Source organism: Miniopterus natalensis, chromosome 1 (genome assembly GCF_054644295.1).
Source record: "Miniopterus natalensis isolate mMinNat1 chromosome 1, mMinNat1.hap1, whole genome shotgun sequence".
Classification (NCBI taxonomy): Eukaryota; Metazoa; Chordata; class Mammalia; order Chiroptera; family Miniopteridae; genus Miniopterus; species Miniopterus natalensis.
The window spans coordinates 177,654,393-177,674,918 of NC_142081.1; the positions used below are offsets into that span (position 1 = coordinate 177,654,393).

Sequence of the window (20,526 nt, forward strand, 5' to 3'; positions counted from 1 at the left end):
TCTCAGTTACTGTATACCTAAGTAGATCAAAAGGTTAATGTTGGAGTGGTAAAAGGCCACCATATATATTCAAAACTTTTGTAGTGACACTAAGACGGGGGGGGGGGGGGGGGCGGTGCTTGGACATCTGAGTAGCATCTAACAAGGCCATGAGGATAGGAAAGGGTTGTGGTTGGAAAACTGTATTGAAGTGGAATAGGGCCAATGGAGGGGAAATAGTTAGAGGGAGAGATCAGGTCAAGCTTAACTGCTGAATGAATGAATGCATCTATGTATCACTGTTAGAGCTGGGCTGGACTTTATTTTTTTATTATTTTTTAAATATATCTTTATTGATTTCAGAGAGAGGAAAGAAGAGGGAGAGAGAGAAATAGAAACATCAATGATGAGAGAGTTATCGGTTGGATGCCTCCTGCACATCCCCAACTAGAGATCAAGCCCGCAACCTGGGCACGTGCCCTGGCCAGGAATCGAACCCTGATCACCTGGATCCTAGGTCTACGCTCAACTGCTGAGCAACGCCTGGCTGGGATGGACTTTATTGATTTCCAAATAGTCCTGACTCTGGTACTCACTGGCTCTCTGACCATGGCCAGCTCTCCACACAGAAGCAAAGTTTCCTCATCTTCATCATTTTGAGAATAATTCTTTATTTCTAAAAAAGTGAACCCTTTTATAAAATGAAAAATAACCAGTTTTTAAGGTAGATAACCATATTTTATGTCACATTTTATATCATATTTTATATCATATTTTTGTTACAACATTATAACTTAAGTGTTATAACTAGAAGGCATCACAGTTGCATCAGCAAGAAGGTAAAGGAGAGGAAACTAGAGATGTGGAAAGCTTTTTGGCTGTTGTGCAACCCATAGTTATCCCAGAACATGCCGCACTCAGGGCTGGGTTAGGGCAGCTGTTCACATCCAAGGAGATCTGATATAGCAGGTAGGTCCTGTTAGGGAAAGTTCCAGGTAGCTGGGTGATGTTGGGGGACAGGGTGGTTGCATTGTGGTTCTAGGTCATCATTCTGTGCAGAGTGGAAAAGCCAGCTAGTGATTGTGGTACAGGGAACAAATTTGAGCTTCTTGAAAAACACTGGCCAGGTCCAGGTACAGTGTCAGTGCCCAGGTGCATTAGACGGGTATTGAGACAGGACTTGGCTTCCAGCCAAGGACTGAAGTGCCTCCACTAAAATTCCATAATTTAGAAGCCATGCAGTCTTTAAGTAGTTGGAATGATTCCCAGAATCAAAGGAAAAGCTTTACAGGAAGGTCAAGGATGACCCAAGGCAGCTTGACTAATGGACAGTTACTTCAGGATGCCACAGAATCGGTCTTAATCTGTGCTCAGCCTTTTCATCTGTCCAGAATGCAAATGGACTGTGATTGGCCTAGCATGGCCGTGCACCCACCTTTACGTCAGAAAGGGGAATGGTATCTTGATGGACCAGTCCCTCAAGACTGCCTACAGTTGGGGAAAGGGGAGTTTTCCAAGAAAATCAAAGGACTATTTTCAGGAAAAGCAGACTGATTTGGAATGAGCAGCAGATGCCCCCTGCATAGAGCCTGAATCAGTATATTCTGTCCGGGGAAGGTATGTTGATGCAATCGAACATTTCATTTCCCCTCTGGCTATTGCAGTCATGGTCTAGAAGTTTGAAACATGTCGCTGAATAGTTTTTATTTAAGTGTTTAATTTCTTCAATGCCATATTTCATCAGTTTTCAAGCTTTTTCATCTCACGGCACACATAAACTAATTACTAAAATTCTGCAGCACCCCAAAAAATATAATTTTTGCCAATCTGACAGAAAAAATAGGTATAATTTTGATTCATTCCAACTGGACAGCTGTTGTTACATTGGCTGTTGTCATTTTTTTATTTGACAATCTGAGGGAAAAGAAGTCAGCACCCGTGACTAAGTAGTCAGGTATTGCCTGCTTTAGAAATTCTCGAGGCACATCAGTGTGCCCGCCGCAGCCCACCTATTGAAAATCGCTGCTGTATTTGAAAATGTAGTATGTAAGGCTTCACCTTTAAAGGACCCGGATCATTGTTTGGACAGTAATGGTTCCTTTCTGTACCCTCTCTGTCTGCACAGCTGCTGTTGGGCTCACAATGGAACATTTGAAATGACCGTTCTGCTTCAACAGTGCAGAACGTGGGATTTCAAATCTCTTCTGTACCTGCTTCTGTATTTCTAATTAAATAAAGGTATATATAAAGATATCATTAAAAGCAAAATAAATAAAATGCAGACATCTAAATTCCTCAGCTGAAGATTGTTTTGTTCCAGAAACTTGAGCCCAAAATAATAATTTTTACATGAGGACATTTGGCTTATTATTGTTTTTCCCAGAGAACAAAATAAAGGCACATTTAAACCTTTAGAATGACCATGGGTGAAGCTCATGATGTCCTAAGTAACACCTACCTTTAATCACACCTAAGGTCGGCATTTGTGCCTCTTAAGCCTCCGGTTAGTTTTCCAGTTAATATTCTTCGTTTGCTTCTATGACTATTGCAAGCAGGGCTGTTTGTCTGATGATCTTATTCTAGGTCAGGAAACGTGAGCAGTTAAGATGGTCTCTTTAATGTGCAACATTGGAAGCCATTGAGTAAAAAAGGTATATAATTGAATTCTCCTGAATATGTTTGGGAGTTAATATAATCGGTATTCTGATTCCAAATAAAGCTTTACTTATAATTGCAATAAAGTTGAGTCTGCAAATATATAATGGGTCTATAACCATATTACCAGGCAACATAATGATTTTGTGTCTCATTCTGTCCTGCCTTGTGTCTACCCACCCCTGCTTTTCTGTTGTATGACCTCTATACAGATGACCATTTGGGGGAAAACATCTATTTTTAAAAATATATATTTTTATTGATTTCAGAGAGAGGAAGGGCGAGGGGGGGAGAGAGAGAAACATCAATGATGAGTCATTGATTGGCTGCCTCCTGCACGCCCCCCACTGGGAATCGAGCCTGCTGACCGGGAATCGAACCTCGATCTCCTGGATCATAGGTCAGTGCTCAGCCTCTGAGCCATGCCAGCCAGGCAACATGTATTTATTTAATATTAATTCATGTAATTGTAGAGTAAAATCCATTATTTTACTCTCTAGATTCATTCACTGGTCACAGCTTTAATTAAATAGTATCCAGTTTAAAAAATGTTGCCTGGCCGGCGTGGCTCAGCGGTTGAGCATTGACCTAGGATTCAGGAAATCGCAGTTCGATTCCCAGCCAGGGCACATGCCCGGGTTGCGGGCTCGATCCCCAGTAAGGGGGGAGTGCAGTGCAGGAGGCAGCCGATCAGTGACTCTTTCATCATTGATGTTTCCATCTCTCCCTCTCCCTTCCTCTCTCTCTGAAATCAATAAAGATACATATATATTTTTTAAATGTTGATAATTACAGTAGTGTTTCTAAGACTTGTCTTTCCTATCTCAAGGATTTTGAAGGGGAGATTACCTTTATAATCTCTTAGGAGAATAGGGTGACGGGAGCTGTTTGAGTGACACGTATTGTGCTACATTGCTAACATAATGTCATTTAATCCTTATATTAACCCTGTTTTATGCACAAGGAAACTGAGGCTCAGAACATGAAATAATTTGCCCAGAGTTATGTAGAAGTACCGTAATTCACATTTGAACGACAAAGCCTATTCCTTTTCCCCATAGGCTGCCTTTTCAATTTCAAAAATAAAAATAATAGCTACAATGTTTGTATGTGCAGGACGAGTTAGGCACTGTCCCAAGTGCTTTACATGTGCGTTGTCTCCTATAATCTCCTCAGAAGCCTGTGAAAGAAGGTGGGTGGCTAGAGATAAGCAATTTGTCTAAGGTTACCATAGCTCATGACTGCTGGGTCTAAATATCTCTCTCACTCCATGGCCTGTGCTCCCAATCTGGATTCTGTAATGCCTTCATTGATTATACCCTGTGTTCTCAACAGTATTGATTACCGTGTTCTAATGACAAAAAGATGCATGATATCTCAGGATGGGGTTGTTTGGCTATAAAGACAATTCCATAATTTCATTTGTTGTATTTAAAATCCTAAGTTTCTTTTAAGTCTTGGGCTTTTGCTGAGAGTAACACCAGACAGTGGGTGTATGTGGCGTCATACAATGGTGGAATGGATGAGAGACCTGGAGAGGCTGTAATGGTCAGACCAGCTCCACCTCCAAATAACTGTCGTGTCCACATTCACTTCTTTACATCTCTGTCACCACAGTCTCACCCAGGCGCCCTCACCTCTTACTTGGATTATCGCAGTAGCCTTAAAATGATCTTCCAGCCTAAAACTTCTCAGCGGATTCCTATCACATAACGAATATAAATTCAAGTCTCATTGTTTCTCCCAATCTGGCCCTGCCTCTCCTTGTTTGATGCTCCTGTTCACTGTTACTGCTCCTCGTGTTCCTGGAAATGCCAAGCTCATGCTTGCCCCCAGGGCTTTGCTCCTGCTCTTCGGTTAGTTTACTCCGTCCCCTACCTCTCCGCATCCAAGTCCTCACTGAGGCCTGACTCAGTCTCCTTGGAGGCCTCCCTTACCATTCATTATAAAGCAGCAGCAACAGTAGTGATAATAGCTACACAATGAGAACAGCTAACATTTATGGAGCTCTGCTGTGTGCTAGGCATTGTCCTGTACATGTGTTGACTCACCAGGGCCTCCCAACCCCCTTTGAGGCATATATTATCATCTCCATCTATAGATGATGAAATGGAAATGCAAGGAGTTCTAGAAGTCATTCTCTCACTTGCTATCTTCATACTTACCACGTTCTATTATTATCTCGTTCTCCAGAAAATAAGTCCCCAAGAAGAAGGGACTTTATCTTATTTGCTGCTGTTTCTGCAGCTTTTTAAAAAATAGCTCCCACATAGTAGGCACGGTGTTCCACTTAACGTTGAGCACGTGTCGAATGAATGAACTGATGAACAAGGGACTTACTGATTTGCTCATGATATGTGTGATGAGAAATGGGAAATTTCAGAGATGATCATTTCTGTTGTGATTGTACGAAAGAACTAAAAGCCTTTCACTAAATAACTGTTGAGCATTTTCCTTCCCTGTTTCATTATTCTGTGTGCCTATGAGCACGTGACCATGAATCCAGGCAGAGGAAGAAAGGAAGACTGTGTGTCAACATACTCAGTAACCCAGCAGTCACTGGTCAATAGGTGAGTGCCAGGTACAGTAGTTGCTGGCAACAGATTGTAGTCACTACTTATCTTTACAAATAAGGAGATTTCACCATGACCACAAAGCACCAATTGACCGTGGGACTGAGTTCTGGCTGCAGATTATGTCAGGCAGCCGTTGCTATCAAACATCTGCTCAAATAGGGAAATTTTTTATTTTGTTTTTAAATTTTCCTGTTCTTATAAACAAATGAGGTGTTGACTTTTTTCTTCCTGGTGCCCAGCAGATACTAATTTCACAGGACTTTGGAGCTAAAAAAGAATTTAAGATTATTGGCCTACCTTCCTCACTTTACAAGGGAAGAGAGGAATCCCCCAGGGAGTAAGTGGTTTGCTTGGGGTCACATAAGTAACTGGTGGAAGAGCCAGAGCTTGCTGTACAATCACTAAGAGGGTTTAATGACCTGAAACTCTTAGCAGAAGGTGAACCTGTGTTCACTGTAGGCTGTGGTTAGGGTGCTGACCCACCCTCCTCCTATGTTTTCTCGATAAAGAGCATTATTCCTGGAAGCTGAAACGGTCAGCAGGAGGATGTTGCTTGTATATACTTATTTACTGATACAAAGTAATATCTTCTTGTAGCACATTCAGTAGCTAAAACCTGTTGTGTGACTTAAGGGCAAAGAATGCTCCAAGGGGCCCCGCCTTCCATGGAGACTCCATGAGAACTGCTCATAGATCCCTGGCCTCACTGTCCTCTGCTTGCCTTCCGTGAGGGGAAGACACAAAAGGCTTCATTCATATAAGTCTCCAGGAGGCCAGACTGGTGGATTAAGAGCTACTAGTGAACTTTAATGATTTATGTGAACAAGCCCTCTAAATAATTAAACAAATCCCAAGAGGCATAGCTTCCCTCGTTAAAACAAAGGACAGGCTGTGTACAGGAAGGAACCCAGCTGCACCATCTTTCACCTTCCCTGGGGCAGAGTGGTGGGGGCTCTTCCCCAGTTACCTTCGCCACCACTGTGTATCAGTACCTCGGTGAAGGCATCGCTCAGGAATGAACACAGAGCTCTTGATGTGGTCATCATAGCTATTGAAGGTGGTGATTTGAAGAGGAAATTTAAAAAGAAAAAAGAAGCCTAAAAATACAGTTGTCTGGTGGCTGTTGCGTGGCTGTCTTTTTCACCTCTAACCCAGAAGGGATCCGAGATCAAAATTGCTCCCTCCCTCCCTCCCTCCAGGTATTGGCTCATGCATTCCAATAGGAGAGCTTTTTTCTCTTCTGCACAGAGGGAGACATTGGTTAATAAAACGAGAGAGGTTTCAGGGGTACGGTTCTATAATACATCATCGGTATATTGTCCTGTGTGTTCACCACCCCAAGGCAAATCTCCTTTCATTACCATTTATCCCCCCTTATTCTTTTCTGCCTTCTCCCATCCCCTTTTCCCTTTGGTAATGAGTCTGTTTCTATTTTGTCTGGTTGTTTATTTTGCCCTTTAGATTTCATATATAAGTGAAATCATGCGGTATTTGTCTTTCTCTGTCTGACTTATTTCACTTACCGTAATACCCTCTAGGTCCATCCATGCTGTTGCAAATGGTAAGATTTTGGAGTTTTTTTATGGCTGAGTAATATCCCATTGTCTAAATGTACCACAGCTTTTTTATCCACTCATCTATTGATAGGCACTTGGATTGTTTCTATATCTAGGCTGTTGTAAATAGCACTCCAGTGAACATAGGGGTGCATATATTCTTTCAAGTTAGTGTTTTGGGTTTCTTTAGATATGTACCCAAAAGTAGAATCGCTGCGTCATAAGGCAGTTCCATTTTTAATTTTTTGAGGAAACTCTAAACTGTTTTCCACAGTGGCTGCACCAGTCTGCATTCCCACCAACAGTGCACAAGGGTTCCCTTTTCTCCGCATCTTCCCCAACACTTGTTGTTTGTTGATTTGTTGATGGAGCCATTCTGGCAGGTGTGAGGTGATATCTCATTGTGGTTTTAATTTGCATCTCTCTGATGATTAGTGATGTTGAGAATCTTTTCATACGTCTGTTGACTATCTGTATGTCATCTTTGGAGAAGTGTCTATTCAGGTCCCGTGTCCATTTTTTAATTGGATTGTTTTTTTGGTGTTGAGTTATATGAGTTCTTTATACATTTTCAATATTAACCCCTTATTAGATGTATCATTGGCAGATATCTTCTCCTATTCAGTAGGTTGTCTTTTCATTTTGTTAATGGTTTCCTTTGATGTGCAAAACCTTTTTGATTTGATGTAATCTCATTTATTTTTCTCTTTTGTTCCCCTTGCCCAAGGAGCTATATCAGAAGAAATATTGCTAAGATATTTTACTGCCTATGTTTTCTTCTAAGGAATTTTATGGTTTGGAGTCTTACATTTAAGTCTTTAATCCATTTTGAGTATATTCTTGTATATGGAGTAAGATGGTGGTCCAGTTTCTTTTTTTTTTTTTTGCATGTCTGTCCAATTTTCCCAGCACCATTTATCGAACAGAAATTGTATGTTTTTGCTTCATTGAGAACAGGTCACCAGTCTAGACTTTCCCCCTCACTTTGGTGAGTTCCTTCCTTAGTGGTCCCTTATTATCAAACCTTGGTTGAGGCCCTACTAGTCCATTAGGATTGTTTTAATTGCTCTGATTCTCATGTTGGGGAAGGAGTTGATTCTAATTCCTTTGTCCTAGGATAGTTCTTTGCTCCACAGAAATTCTTGAATACAAATTAATATGTAAGGGGAAGGTGTGGTGTCCAACTCCCCCGAGCAGCATTTGAGACCCCAATATAAATAGACATGTCAGGGGAGGAGTGACACTTACCTCCTCAGCTAAGCATCCAAGGGCCCAGGCCCTCAGCAGTCCAGTTACATAAAGTGCAACCTGCGGATATCAGTTGAGAGCACAGCGGACAGCTGGTATTCCTGAGGTTCTCTGTCCAGTCGAGATGCCAGAAACAGTACACTGTGATCTCTGTGCTGTCATTAGGGAAAATCTAATAGAACATTTTAAAGAATTTTTAAGATCAGCATGCCTCTGTTTGATAATCCATGTCTTAGTATGTTTAGGCTGCTATAACAAAATTCCATAGACTTGAGTGGCTTATGAACAGTTTATTTTTCACAGTTTTTGTGGCTGGGAAGTACAGGATCAAAGCACCAGCTGATTCAGTGTCTAGTGAGGACCCAGTTCCTGGTTCAGAGATGGCTGTCTTCTCGCTGTGTCCTCACATGATGGCAGGGATGAGGGATCTCTCTGGAGTTTCTTCTACAAGGGCACTAATCCCATTCATGAGGGCTCAACCCTCATTCCTAATCACCTTCCAAAGGCCCCATCCCCACATACCACTACTTTGAGGGATAGGATTTCAACATACGAATTTTGGAGGGGACACAAACATTTGGTCTATGAAATTTTGATTATTTAAAACTAGGGGGAAGCGGATGAGCGTCGACCTAGGATCCAGGCGATCGGGGTTCGATTCCCAGTCAGGGCACATGCCCAGGTCTTGGGCTCGATCAATGACTCTCTCATCATTGATGTTTCTGTCTCTCTCTCTCCCTCTCCTTTCCTCTCTCTGAAATCAATAAAGATATATTTTAAAAAATAAAAAAAATTTAAAAAAATAAAACTAGGGGGAAAAGCTTGTGTTATATCTAAAATGTGATGTAGTGAAAGATAATTATTAGCCATGTGACCATGGGCAAAGCTGCTGATATGTCTAACTATAAAATGATGGTCACAGTACTTAACACGGAGCCGTGTGACCTCCGGAGTGATGGGTATAAAATGTGACTCTTACTCGGTACCTGTCTACTTGGAAAGTTTTCAGGGGCTCGCTGCTAACCGGATGCAATCCAGGCTTCTTTACAAGCGCAAGAGGTCCTCTCAGATCCAGCTTGTGTGCTTTTTAGCACATCTCACCCGTCTTTACCTGGCCCTTTGTCCGTGCTTCAGCTTTATTGCCCTGTTCACACTTCCCTGCACACACCCGCTCTTCCCTACGCCCCTGGTCTCTGAGCTCCCTTTGCTCGCCTTTGTAGAGAGCCTAAATGATTTTCCCGTTTCATAAACCCCACAGGCAAGCTTTTCTTCTACAGTTTGTTACCAGCTCTTGGCTGCTTTAGTGTCCTTATCAGTGGGTGGAGAACCATTTGCTTGCCCTCCAAAAAAAAAAAAAAAAAAACTACCCCCCCCCAAGCCAAACTGCCACTCCTTTGTCATCCCTGTTTGTTCATTATTGGGCAAACATTTACTGAGCCCCGGCTGCTTGCACTGGTGCTGGGAGGATGAGTGACACCACACCGGTGGCCCCAGGGAGTTCCCTTTCGGGGATTGGGAGACTGACTTGTAGGCAGGCAGTAACCAAATGTTCTGGTAAGTGTTTGCTGGGGAGGGGGTGCGGGTTGGGGTTGGGGGGAGTACAGAGGGCAGTGGGAACGCAGAGAAGGTTCGCCGACTTCAGCATCCTCGAACACTTCCGAAGAGACCCCACGTTGCAGGTCCCATGGGAGGAGTTGGCATTGGCTTGGCAGAAAAGGGGAGAAATGGGTATTTGAGATGGAGTACAGCTGGCGAGCCTTTCTAGGAAGGGGTTGGGGAATGATTTAATCCAGTCTCATCGAATTCTCGCTAGGATAAAATAAGCAGTTTAACATTTTTTATTCTTCTAGAACTTATGTGTGTGTGTTTTCATTATTGTCAACTTTGCAATAAGGTGTTACCTAATTGAAATTGCCTGAATCTATTGTATTGTTACAGTGATTGTGAGATGATTTGAAATGACCTTAAAACATTTTAAATTTGTTTGTAAACATCAATTCTAATTAGTGAAAAGAGTACACTGATCACAGTGAGTTAAATAATTGTTGTGGTGGTTTCCTTTTTAAACCTCATTGTTCTTCTTTTTCCTGTCTACATCCAAAAAGGAAAGGAAAAAAAGCAGTAAATGTGTGTGCTTAAATTTTTAAAATATATTTTAAGTTTCCTTTGTCTTGTTAGTCTTATCTAAAATGTAATGTAATGCCAGTTTAATATTTTTTGTTACTTTTGGACATATTCTTATGTAATGGGAAGAAATAAAATAAATTGAACATATATGGAGGAAAAATGAACAAAAATTGAAAATTGATGTCACTGTTTTTTGAAATGGGTCTGTTTTTACATGACATTAAATGCTGCCTTTTAAATTTAGTAGAAATGTTACATGTGGGGATTTTTCTTTTTATTGTGAAAGAAACAGGAATACCAATACAGAGATACATATAGCTAATAACCGATTTTAGACTCTGGAATAATATGAAATGTGTCTGGATAATACAATGAAGCATTTCTTTTCAAGTAAGAAGACTCTCTCTCTTTAAGGCTATGAGAAGACCGATGATGTTTCAGAGAAGACTTCCCTGGCGGACCAGGAAGAAATACGGACCATATTCATCAACCAGCCGCAGCTGACGAAGTTCTGCAATAACCACGTCAGGTAGGAACTGCTGGAGGATGCTGTGGGACCTGCCACAGCCCAGCTGGCCATCTCCCAGCCGGAATGAAAATGCTCGCAGAGAGCTTTCAGTGAAATCAGTTAATATTTGAGAGCTTACCGTGGGCCGTGTGACTTGGCTATTTCTCTGTCTTCTAGCCAATAAGATATTAATAAGAATCTGCAAACAGGAAGGAGCAGAAAGGGTAAGCAGCTGCTCATGGGTAAATCCTTTGTCTTAAACCTGTTGTACAACAAATTATTGTTTGGCGTTAACCAGTTTTTACATTTTAGGAAAGGTCTTTGCAGTTCTTTACTGAGAACTCCTTTTGGTTAAATAGTCTTTAAATATTGGCTTTTGATAGTTGCGAAATTTAGTATGGTGATGAGGAATGGAGGGCTGTGAGAACTACTTCATTGTTATATTTTCATTCCAACAATAATAGAAAAGTATCTCTGTTATAAGCCGTGTTCACTAAGTGGCCTCTGGAACCAGGGAGCACCCCTAGTGCTAGCCCAGTGTTTCTCCATTGGCAAAATCCCTGGGTTTGAGACATGTCCATTTAAAATGAATAATTACAACTTCAAATTCAAGAGTAACATTTCACAGCTTGGGGAGTGTGGCATGTGTCCCTTTCATCTCCTCTCTATTTAATTAACAAGAGGAAGATAGGATGTTTCCAAGACCTAAATGACAATACCTGACTGATGTTGGCTGTATCTAAGGTGTTAAGTGTGGAGTCCTAGCCAAGTTTGTAGGGGGGACCAGGAAGAAAATACAAACCTAGAAAACTTCTCATTTCTCTGAAGTTATCCAGGGAAGGCATCTAGTCTGGTCCTGCTTAGGTTGCTGATTTTTGGGGGCAAGATTTTATTTTCAATTAGCATATTATACATTATTTTAGCTAAAGTTGTTCCTCTTTGCAAGCTACTCCTAGTAATGTTAAACAGGATGGTCGACCAACGAGAACAAAAGGTATTAGGCAGAAAATTGAGGCCTTACTATTTATTTATGCAGTTCCTTTCACTCCTTTTCATTTAGGTTAATGGCCATCTGCAGGATTCTCCTAATCTGAAACAGAGGGCAGATGCTCCTCAGCTAATTTTTCACATGGTGATAATAGATAGGATTTTGTCAACGTTGGTGCTAACTGCGGGGTAATTGCGTTTTACGCTGTTCTTCGTTTTGTTTTCTAGCACTGCAAAGTACAACATCATCACGTTCCTTCCACGGTTTCTCTACTCTCAGTTCAGAAGAGCCGCCAATTCATTTTTCCTCTTTATTGCACTGCTTCAGGTAAAGTTGTGGCGTAAAACCTTAGTTCAACATCGAGTGTTCCCGTATTAATAAATGCCTGTGACCAATCTGCCGAAGCTTATCTGAACACAGAGAAATCAGCTGGTTTGGGTGGACATTTCTGGCTCCTGCCACAAGCAGTGCTAGAATTCCATTACCTCTTTAAGCCTGGTCGAGCCGTTTTTATCAGCTAATTTTAAACATTCCGTAAATTGGATGTGGCAAGGACTATTTGTTTGGGTGCTAAAGGGGGATGGGACTTTTTCTTAAAATATTAATTTATTTTAGTAACAGTAAAACTGTCAGTTCTGAACCTTAGAATACAAGAATGACCACTTTAAATCTTATTTCTCTTTGTAGTTGTGTTAGTTGTAAACAGAAAAAAAAGTTTTATTAAAAAAGAGCATGCACTAGGTCAGTGATGTGTTGGCTTGTATCACCTGAATTTATGGTTGACGTGTAATAACACTAGCTCTAGAATTATGCTGAGACCTTGAAGAAAAAAATAACATACATTTTGTAAAAAGAATTAGAAGACACAACAAAGCCTAAAGAACAAAATTTACAACTCATTCTACCACCGAGAGGCAGCTACTGTCTTAAAATCTGGGTGTATATCCTTCTGGGTTTTTGTTTTTTTTTAAGCATTGTATATTAACTTAGTTTACAAAAAGGGGATCATAAAGTACATATGTTTCATAATCTGCTTTATCCACATAATAACATATAGATATTTTCCCATGAGATTCATTGTGTATCTAAAATTTCATTTTTAATGGTCATGTGATATTTTAGTGTATGGATATACTATAACTTATCTAACCAACTCCTCTTTGTAGGTGTTAATCCTGCACACAGCTGCTTGCCAGGAAGCTAATGAACACGCTCTTCTAGCTGCTTATTAGATTTGAGCAAATTACCTTGCCCAGTGTTAGTCTGCCAACGTAGTAAAATCAAGGAAGCATATTTTAAGAGGCACTAAGATGTTGTTGTTTTTAAATGTATTATCAACTTTTGCTAATCCTCACTAAATTTCTCTCTTTTTTTTCCCTTTCAAATAGCAAATACCTGACGTATCACCAACAGGTCGCTATACAACACTGGTTCCTCTCTTATTTATTTTAGCTGTGGCAGCTATCAAAGAGATAATAGAAGATATTGTAAGTACTTATTTTTTTTCATAAATAAATGTGATTGTTTTGTTTTGTTATTTTTATATAAATATTTTAAAATATTAGTTTCTTCTTTAAGTTATTTTGTTCTTGGCACAGGCTGCTTAAAATGCCCATTCAACTTAGAAGTGTATAGAATATGCTCCCACCTCTGCAGTTAATTTCTGTTGATTTTTTTATGGTTAATATTTCAAAATGCTTGCTACCGTGTTCCCTTATGTTTATAGTTTATTAATAAAAGAAATTAATTTGAATGTAGTAATTGGCTTAGAGAGGAAACTATATTTGAACATTATTTTTAATTATGCTCAGTTTTCAGTTTCAACATTGTTTCAAGTTAAACAGAACCTCCCAACTATCTAAATGTGAAGGGTTTTTTGTATTTTTTATTTTTAAATTTATATACCCTAGTTTTCCCCTCGTTAAGCCCTATGATTCTTTTTCATCTTATTTTAGTAGTTCTAAGTTTCCTTTTCTTAAAAGAAAGTAATAGCAAATGTGCTATTTTTATTTTTCCGTAGTAGCAGAGAAAAGGGGAAGTTAGTTTCCCCTTTATGAAATACATTCCCCAAAATAAAGTCAGGCTTTTCTTTTTCTTCTATTTTAACTACCTTTGTTGAGGAAGCCAATATTTTTTTCTGTGCCCTTTAAATAATTTGCCTGTCTGAAGTGACCTTCTGTCAAGCCTTAGGCAAGTCAGATGGTGAGGCGAGGGAAGACTGAGACATTCTTAGGAAGCTCCCATTTAACGTTGCACAGACATTAATATTATGGCTTAGGGCATCAAATTAGGATCTCACTAAGAACACAGGAACCATAGCATCACTAGAGCATTAGACGGGTCAGCTGACCATTGAGATCATCAGTCTCAAAAACATCCAAGAGTCCAACAGAGGTTGTGTGTGTGCGCGTGTGTAAAACATTATAGTCCACTAGCTGACAATTTCAGGGCCTCTCTTCTTACTCGTATTGCTCCACGCAGACTTACCATCTTTAAATTACGGTTGGACTTGGCACTCCGTAAGGGTTGGTCTTTATTACACTTTTGTTTCTTTCTTTGCTTTTTGTATTCCCTTTTCTTTCTTTCTTTAATGTAGGTTTCCTTGAGCATCTGTTACTAAGGCGTTGTGCTATTTTTTTTGCAATTTTTTTTTCATTTAATTCCATCAATAACTAAGAAAGTTGGATATTAACCCCCTTTTAAAGGTAAGGAAACTGAGGCATGGAGAGGCCATATATCTTGCCCAAGAAGTTGATGGAATTTCTATCCCATTCAGTGCTCTTTCCCTTTAGATTTGTCAGCGAGTCACCAACAATAATATTAATAACAGTTAGTGAACTTCTGAGTTCCATGTACTTGCTTTATGTCCTTTACATTTATTAAATCTTTTAACAGCCCTTTAAAGAATAAATTATATTATCCCATTTTACAGATGAGGGTGAGAAGGCACAGAGTAGTAAGGTAACTTGCCCAAGGTCACACAGCTATTTAAGTGGGGCTGTCAGAATTCAAGGCTCCAGACCCTGCCTTATAATCATTTCTCTAAACTGCCTCTTCTGTTGTTATCTTTGTTTTTGTTTTCCTTAGCAAAACTAGAAGCTCTCTAGCTAAATAGAATGGATGCCTAAGATTTATTCACCGCAGTGCCTTTTAACTCTTGATGCTTTAGAAAACTTAACATAATATGATTTCCTGCTTTTTTGTTAAGTAACAAATGAGATATATAACTTACTTGAAATAAGAAACAGTTATCCTGTCAAATGCCAATTCTTGTGGAAAGGGTCAAAGTCATTTATTAAATTAGTAATACCCCTAAAAACATGCCTTCTTTGCTATAAACTTGTTAAACACTGATAAGCTTTATTCATTCTAAAACAAATACTTATTTAAAGTCTACAAAGTTCAGAGTTCAAATACTGAGTATATGCTAGTGAGTGAAAGTAACCCTGATGGAGCTTTTTACAGTCCATTGGAGGAGAGAGACATTAATCAAGTAACTGCGTCAGCTATTATGAGAATTAAATGATACACGTGAGGTCCTTAGAACAGTGCCAAGTGTATAGTAAGTGCTGGATAAATGTTAACTGTATTGTCATCATCCAAAGATCCTTTTGGCTAAAACGCAGAAAATGGATTGGAGAAAAACAGAGAATTTAGGTAGACTTACTAGAAGAGTATTCTGGTAGCAAGTATGAAAACATGAAGATATTGTAGATTAAGTGGTAAGGTAGAGATGAAGAAATATGGAAAAATGAATTCACTATATATTTAGGAGTAAAATTGACAAGACATCATCATTCGACCTGCTAGACACCCTCCTAATTTTGTTCCCAGTCTGTCTGTAACCAGTGGCATGTAAACTCCATGAGAACAAGAATTGGGTCTCTGGTTTATTGCCGTATCCTCAGCGTAGTAATGGGGCCTGCCCCTTATTCAGTGTTTAGTACACGTGCACTGAATGAAGAAATGACTTGGATGGGAGTGAGAGGCAGAAGGAGGTACAAGGATGACCCTCAAGGTCATAGTTTGTGTGAGCGCACCTTACATGGGTCGTTGTCTGAGACAAGAACAAGCCTTGGGGGTTAAAGTCAGAGATTGTCTTTTGGACACAGTTTGAGATGTCTTTGTGACTGCCAGAAGGAGGTGTGTAGGAGGCAACTAGGCATAACTGGAGCTCCGATGGTAGTCTCGGCTGGTCTGTATTTGTGTTTTGGTTATCATTGGAATTGCAGCTATGAATGAACTAAGACAGGAGAGAGTGAGGGGCAAGAGAGTCAGCCTGAAGGAATTCCATCACTGAATTAAAAGCAAGGAGACAAAGAAGGGGCCGGTGCAGGTGGAACACCTGGACGATGATGCAGTAAGAAATGCGTAGGGTGAAAGAGGTCCCAGGAGGAGCATTGGCCAGTGTTGCAAACTTAAGCATCCTGAAGTTCATGGAACTGTTTATACAGTACAGTGCCTTGGTGTACTGTCAACGAAATAATGAGAATATTAAATTCACTAGCTTTCAGTGGTATTAGTGAATTCTGATTATAGGACAGGAGAGGTATTTTAACTCAGAATAGCTATATTAATTTTTCTGAGCTCTTACTTTTAGAAGGAATAATGATCTCTTTAGGATATAAAGATGCTTTCTTTTTGTAGTCATGTGATTAGGATCTGCTGGGCGGGGTGGGTCATCGTGTGTATATTCGGCACAGTTGTGTCCTGACAAGTAACCTCATTTATCCTGTGGTGGAAAGGTTGAGGAAGGAGATGCTCCTGTGCAGGAATTCTCTGTGGATGGAAAGTAATGTTCAGGAACTCCTTAGGTTTCACTAAGATTAAATTTCCTGTAGAAGTGGAATGTTTGATTAATTAGCTTTTATTTGTCTCCTTCAGTTGGAAGTCTATTCTACATTAGAGGTACACATTATTTTGGAAATATTTGCACCTCCTCTGAATATCTAATTTTACCTTGAATCATTATTTCAGTCTAAAATTTATTTTGGGTTACTTTTCATTTTAGTTTTATCAATTATAAAATCTGCTCTATCGAAGCTACAAATTTAACAGAACTTTAAAAATTCAGTTAAGGATATTTGCTGGCTGCCCAGCCGGCGTGGCTCAGCAGTCAAGCATCGACCTAAGATCCAGGCGATCGCAGTTCTATTCCTGGTCAGAGCACGTGCCCGGGTTGCGGGCTTGATCCCTAGTAGGGGCATGCAGGAGGCAGCCGATCAGTGACTCTAATCACTGATGTTTCTCTCTCTCTCTCCCTCTCCCTTCCTTTCTCTGAAATCAATAAAAACATACTAAAAAAAAAAACTAAAAACAAAACTTAAAAAAAATATTTGCTGGCAAAGCATGTGCTTGCTTTTGGAAGCAATTACTTGCCTATTAAAAGTCTACATTATTACACCTTTATTTGTGAGAGTTTTATTCTGAGAAGAGCTGTAGTGTGTTCCTGCACATGGATGTGGCAGGATTACCTCCCACGAGCTTCGCCAGCAGCGTTCTGAACGCGCGCTCGCATTGTGCTGACTGCGGGGGAAGCAAGTGCTCACTCCAGCCCTCTGCGCTCCTCCTGGGCGGCGCAGGGTCCGGGAGGAGGGCTGGCCCACAGCTCCGGACCTTTCTCTTGGAAAGTGTTTTCCTATGTGCCCTGAGTCCTAAAAACCATGTTTCTTCTCAGCTGGAAGCTTAGGAACTCTTTTGTTTTGCATTCATTCAATTCTACCTGATAGTCAGGTGTGTGGCTTTATATGTAGCATCTTTGAGCACAGCGTCAGTTAACTCAACACTTCTCCAGCGTCAGCGGAGGCCGACGTGTCACACTCAATGCTGTAAGCTTAGGCGGAAGCCATAGAAAACCTCTCGTGTCCCCTGATCAGTCAGATTCTCACCTTTCCTCTGACCTTCCGTTCCTTTTTCTTACTGCTGTAAAACCGTGGCTTATGTAACTCTTCAAACGCACCCACCTAGACATAGACTAACTCACCTGTTCACTTTTTATTTTCCCATTGCTTCTGGGGGAGAGGAAAATAGGATCATGTGATTCAGTGGCTTGTGATTTGGGGGGAGGGTGGCTGTTGGGAGCAGTAGATGGCAGAGGCTTTATACAAGTAGTGGATGTATTTGTTTCTAGTCACTGACAGCACATCATTAAACTATAGAGGGTGTGTTAGCTTAATTAGATAATGAATTTCATAAGTTGAAAATATTTCAATACCATTATTAAGCGGTAGTTATTATAGATCATTCTCTTGGGCAGTCTTTTTTAAGTGAGTTTATTTAAGCAAAAGACCAAGTCAGACTTTCCACTCAAACTCGTCTGGTACATCAACTGTAATCTTACCCGCATGATGCTCTCAGCTCCTCCGAGGGCCACACACCTGTACTCCGGTGTAAAGATGCTGTGGATTGCTTTCAGTTTTCAAATCCCCCCATACCCTCTGGGCCCTCCCATCACCATGCCCCAGCCGACTTTTAAAGTTGATGTGGGTGTGAAAATAAGTTAAAGGTACCTCTTTTGTTGTAGTTGCTATTTTGTTTTATGCATCTTACTCACTTTTTCACAGCTTTTGTTTTTGCTTTTAAATTTTAGAAACGCCATAAAGCTGATAATGCAGTGAACAAGAAACAGACACAAGGTAGGAATTTACAATTTATTTCTCGTATCTGTCAAATTCACTCATAATAATATAAATAATCACTTCCATTAAATATAGTTCAATTGAAAATACTGTGTATCTCTTAGGTTTTGTTCCACAGTAGTCTCTTGCTTTGAGCATTTTTTAGCATGACACTTAAATTCGAATTAGAGTGATTTACAGCGATAATACTTTTGAAAAGTAACAACTTGAGTATATTTAAGTATCTCATAGCAATGTGCTCTGAAGTACTGTCCATAAAATCTGCAGTGGTTTTGACAATATTAAATGCTGCAAAATGTCTCTATTTTGTTTGTGATCTATAATTACTCTAGAAAAGATTTATAGAAAATAATCAGATGTGATATTGCTTGGGGAAAAGGCATATTGGGGGCATTTTATCAGACTGTACATGCAGAAGATATATGCTCCATAAATCAATAAAATTATTAAAACCAGACCAGCTTCTGGGAAGTGCATGGCATTTTGACATGGCTCTTTTGGTGTGTGGGTCTCATTTCAATGCAGCCCAAAACAAAATGACCTTCAACACAAGCAAATAGACCATTATGTTCTCAGATTTTGTTGTTGTTGTTAATCGCCACCCGAGGATATTTTTTCCATTGCTTTTCAGACATAGAGTGGAAGGGAGGGAGGGAGAGGGAAGTAAGAAAGAGAGAGAAACATCAATGTGAGAGAGACATCAATTGGTTGCCTTCGGAATGCACCCGACTGGGGTGGGGAGAACCTGCACCCCAGCTCCATGCTCGAACAGACACTCTCACTACGGAGCCAAACCAGTCAGGGCAGCTCTCAGGTTTTTAAGAAATACCCAGGAACGTGGATGGATCGAGTTCCATCCCTGGGCTTGCCCCATCTGAGAGTCTCATCTCCCCGTGAAGTTCCCTGATGTGTGGAGGACCAGACATGTCTGGTAAAATTAGCTGGTAATTAAAAACAGTATTTGTACACTGCCATGATTTTCATGGGACCCTGTCAAAATGCCCGGCTTTGCCTTCTCACCAGCTCCCACCAAAGGGATTATCTGCTGGTTTTTGATACATTTGAGGAAGCCACATTTATTAAAGTGTCACCTATTCAGTTAACAACATATTTACATTATATTATTTCCTATGGAACATAAGAAAAAAATACAATGGGAACTGTATGAAAGCACAAAGTAAAAGACGATTTTGTGTGGAAAATGAAGGACTTGGATTATGTGATCTCAGTGTGTCTCTAGATTTTTGGCAAATAATGGTTCCTGTGTCAAATGCTATACGATTAAAGAAGGAGAGAAAATTGTGGGGTAATTTGATCTACATCCTGAACTTAGGGAAAACATTGGATGAGCAGGGGCACATGGGGAAAACATTACATGTGGGTTGAGTGAGAAAGTGAGAGGAGAGGTTGTCCTGAACAGAGATGAAGAAGGCTGTTGGATTGCTTTGTGGAGCCTTCATTAGAGTATCAGACGAAGGAGATGCATATCAAAGGGAAACTAACACACGATGGAAAATGTTGACCTGGTCAAATTTTATAGGGCCTTGAGTGCAAAGCCAAGGGATCCCAAATTTTCTTGTGTATACTGACTAGCTGTTGAAGGTTTACAGCCAAAAATAGACAGGATAAACATGCAGATTAAAGTTGGGAAGAGAACAAATTGGAATAGGAAGCGATTAGAAGTCTTAGAACAAAGTTACTCCAGGAAAGTGGGAAGGGAAAGCCACAGGAATCGAAAGGGAGAAACACAGATGTTCCAGACACTGGTATTTTTGGCAGTATGCAGTTTTTGCATGTGTTGCTATGTTGCTCAGAATATTCAGTAACAGCTTTTGAACCAATAATATGTAATTATTTTTTTAATACATAATGGATCTTGCAGCAGAGAGCTCTGATCTTCAGGGATGGGCAGTTATTTATTTCCAAGCCTTGGCCTAAGAAGTCATTGAAAGAGCAGCTGTCATAGGTATGATTATTTTAGGTACTACACCTTGAACTGATAGGATCTATAATTTTCTAGGTACCTACTTCCAAAAATATTCCCTTTTGTCTACTATTCAGAGAAAGTATTCTTTCTTGTTTCATCAGTTCACTTTCAGTTAACAAGATTAGCTCTATAGCTAAAAATGAAGAATAGTTCACATGAGCCTTGGTCGGGTGGCTTGGTTGGTTGGAGCATTGTCCCAAACACCAAAAGGTTATGGGTTCGATTCCCGGCCGGGGCACGGAAGGTAACCGGTTGATGTTTCTC

General features: G+C 40.2%; 1 protein-coding gene and 1 non-coding gene across 3 annotated transcripts in view; both read left to right on the forward strand.

Moving 5' to 3' along the window:
* The window catches only part of ATP8A1 (ATPase phospholipid transporting 8A1), a 195,275-nt gene that overhangs the window by 17,665 nt on the left and 157,084 nt on the right, over nucleotides 1–20,526 (forward strand). For both annotated transcript variants that reach the window (XM_087827644.1, XM_087827641.1), the window contains exons 2-5: nucleotides 10,556–10,670; nucleotides 11,865–11,964; nucleotides 13,026–13,124; nucleotides 18,227–18,272. In XM_087827644.1, the coding sequence (XP_087683770.1) occupies nucleotides 10,556–10,670; nucleotides 11,865–11,964; nucleotides 13,026–13,124; nucleotides 18,227–18,272 (360 nt within the window). The remainder of the gene's footprint in view (nucleotides 1–10,555; nucleotides 10,671–11,864; nucleotides 11,965–13,025; nucleotides 13,125–18,226; nucleotides 18,273–20,526) is intronic.
* LOC148094506 (small nucleolar RNA SNORD45) lies at nucleotides 12,378–12,459 on the forward strand. Its single transcript, XR_015716500.1, has one exon. It is a non-coding gene; the product is annotated as a small nucleolar RNA SNORD45 (small nucleolar RNA).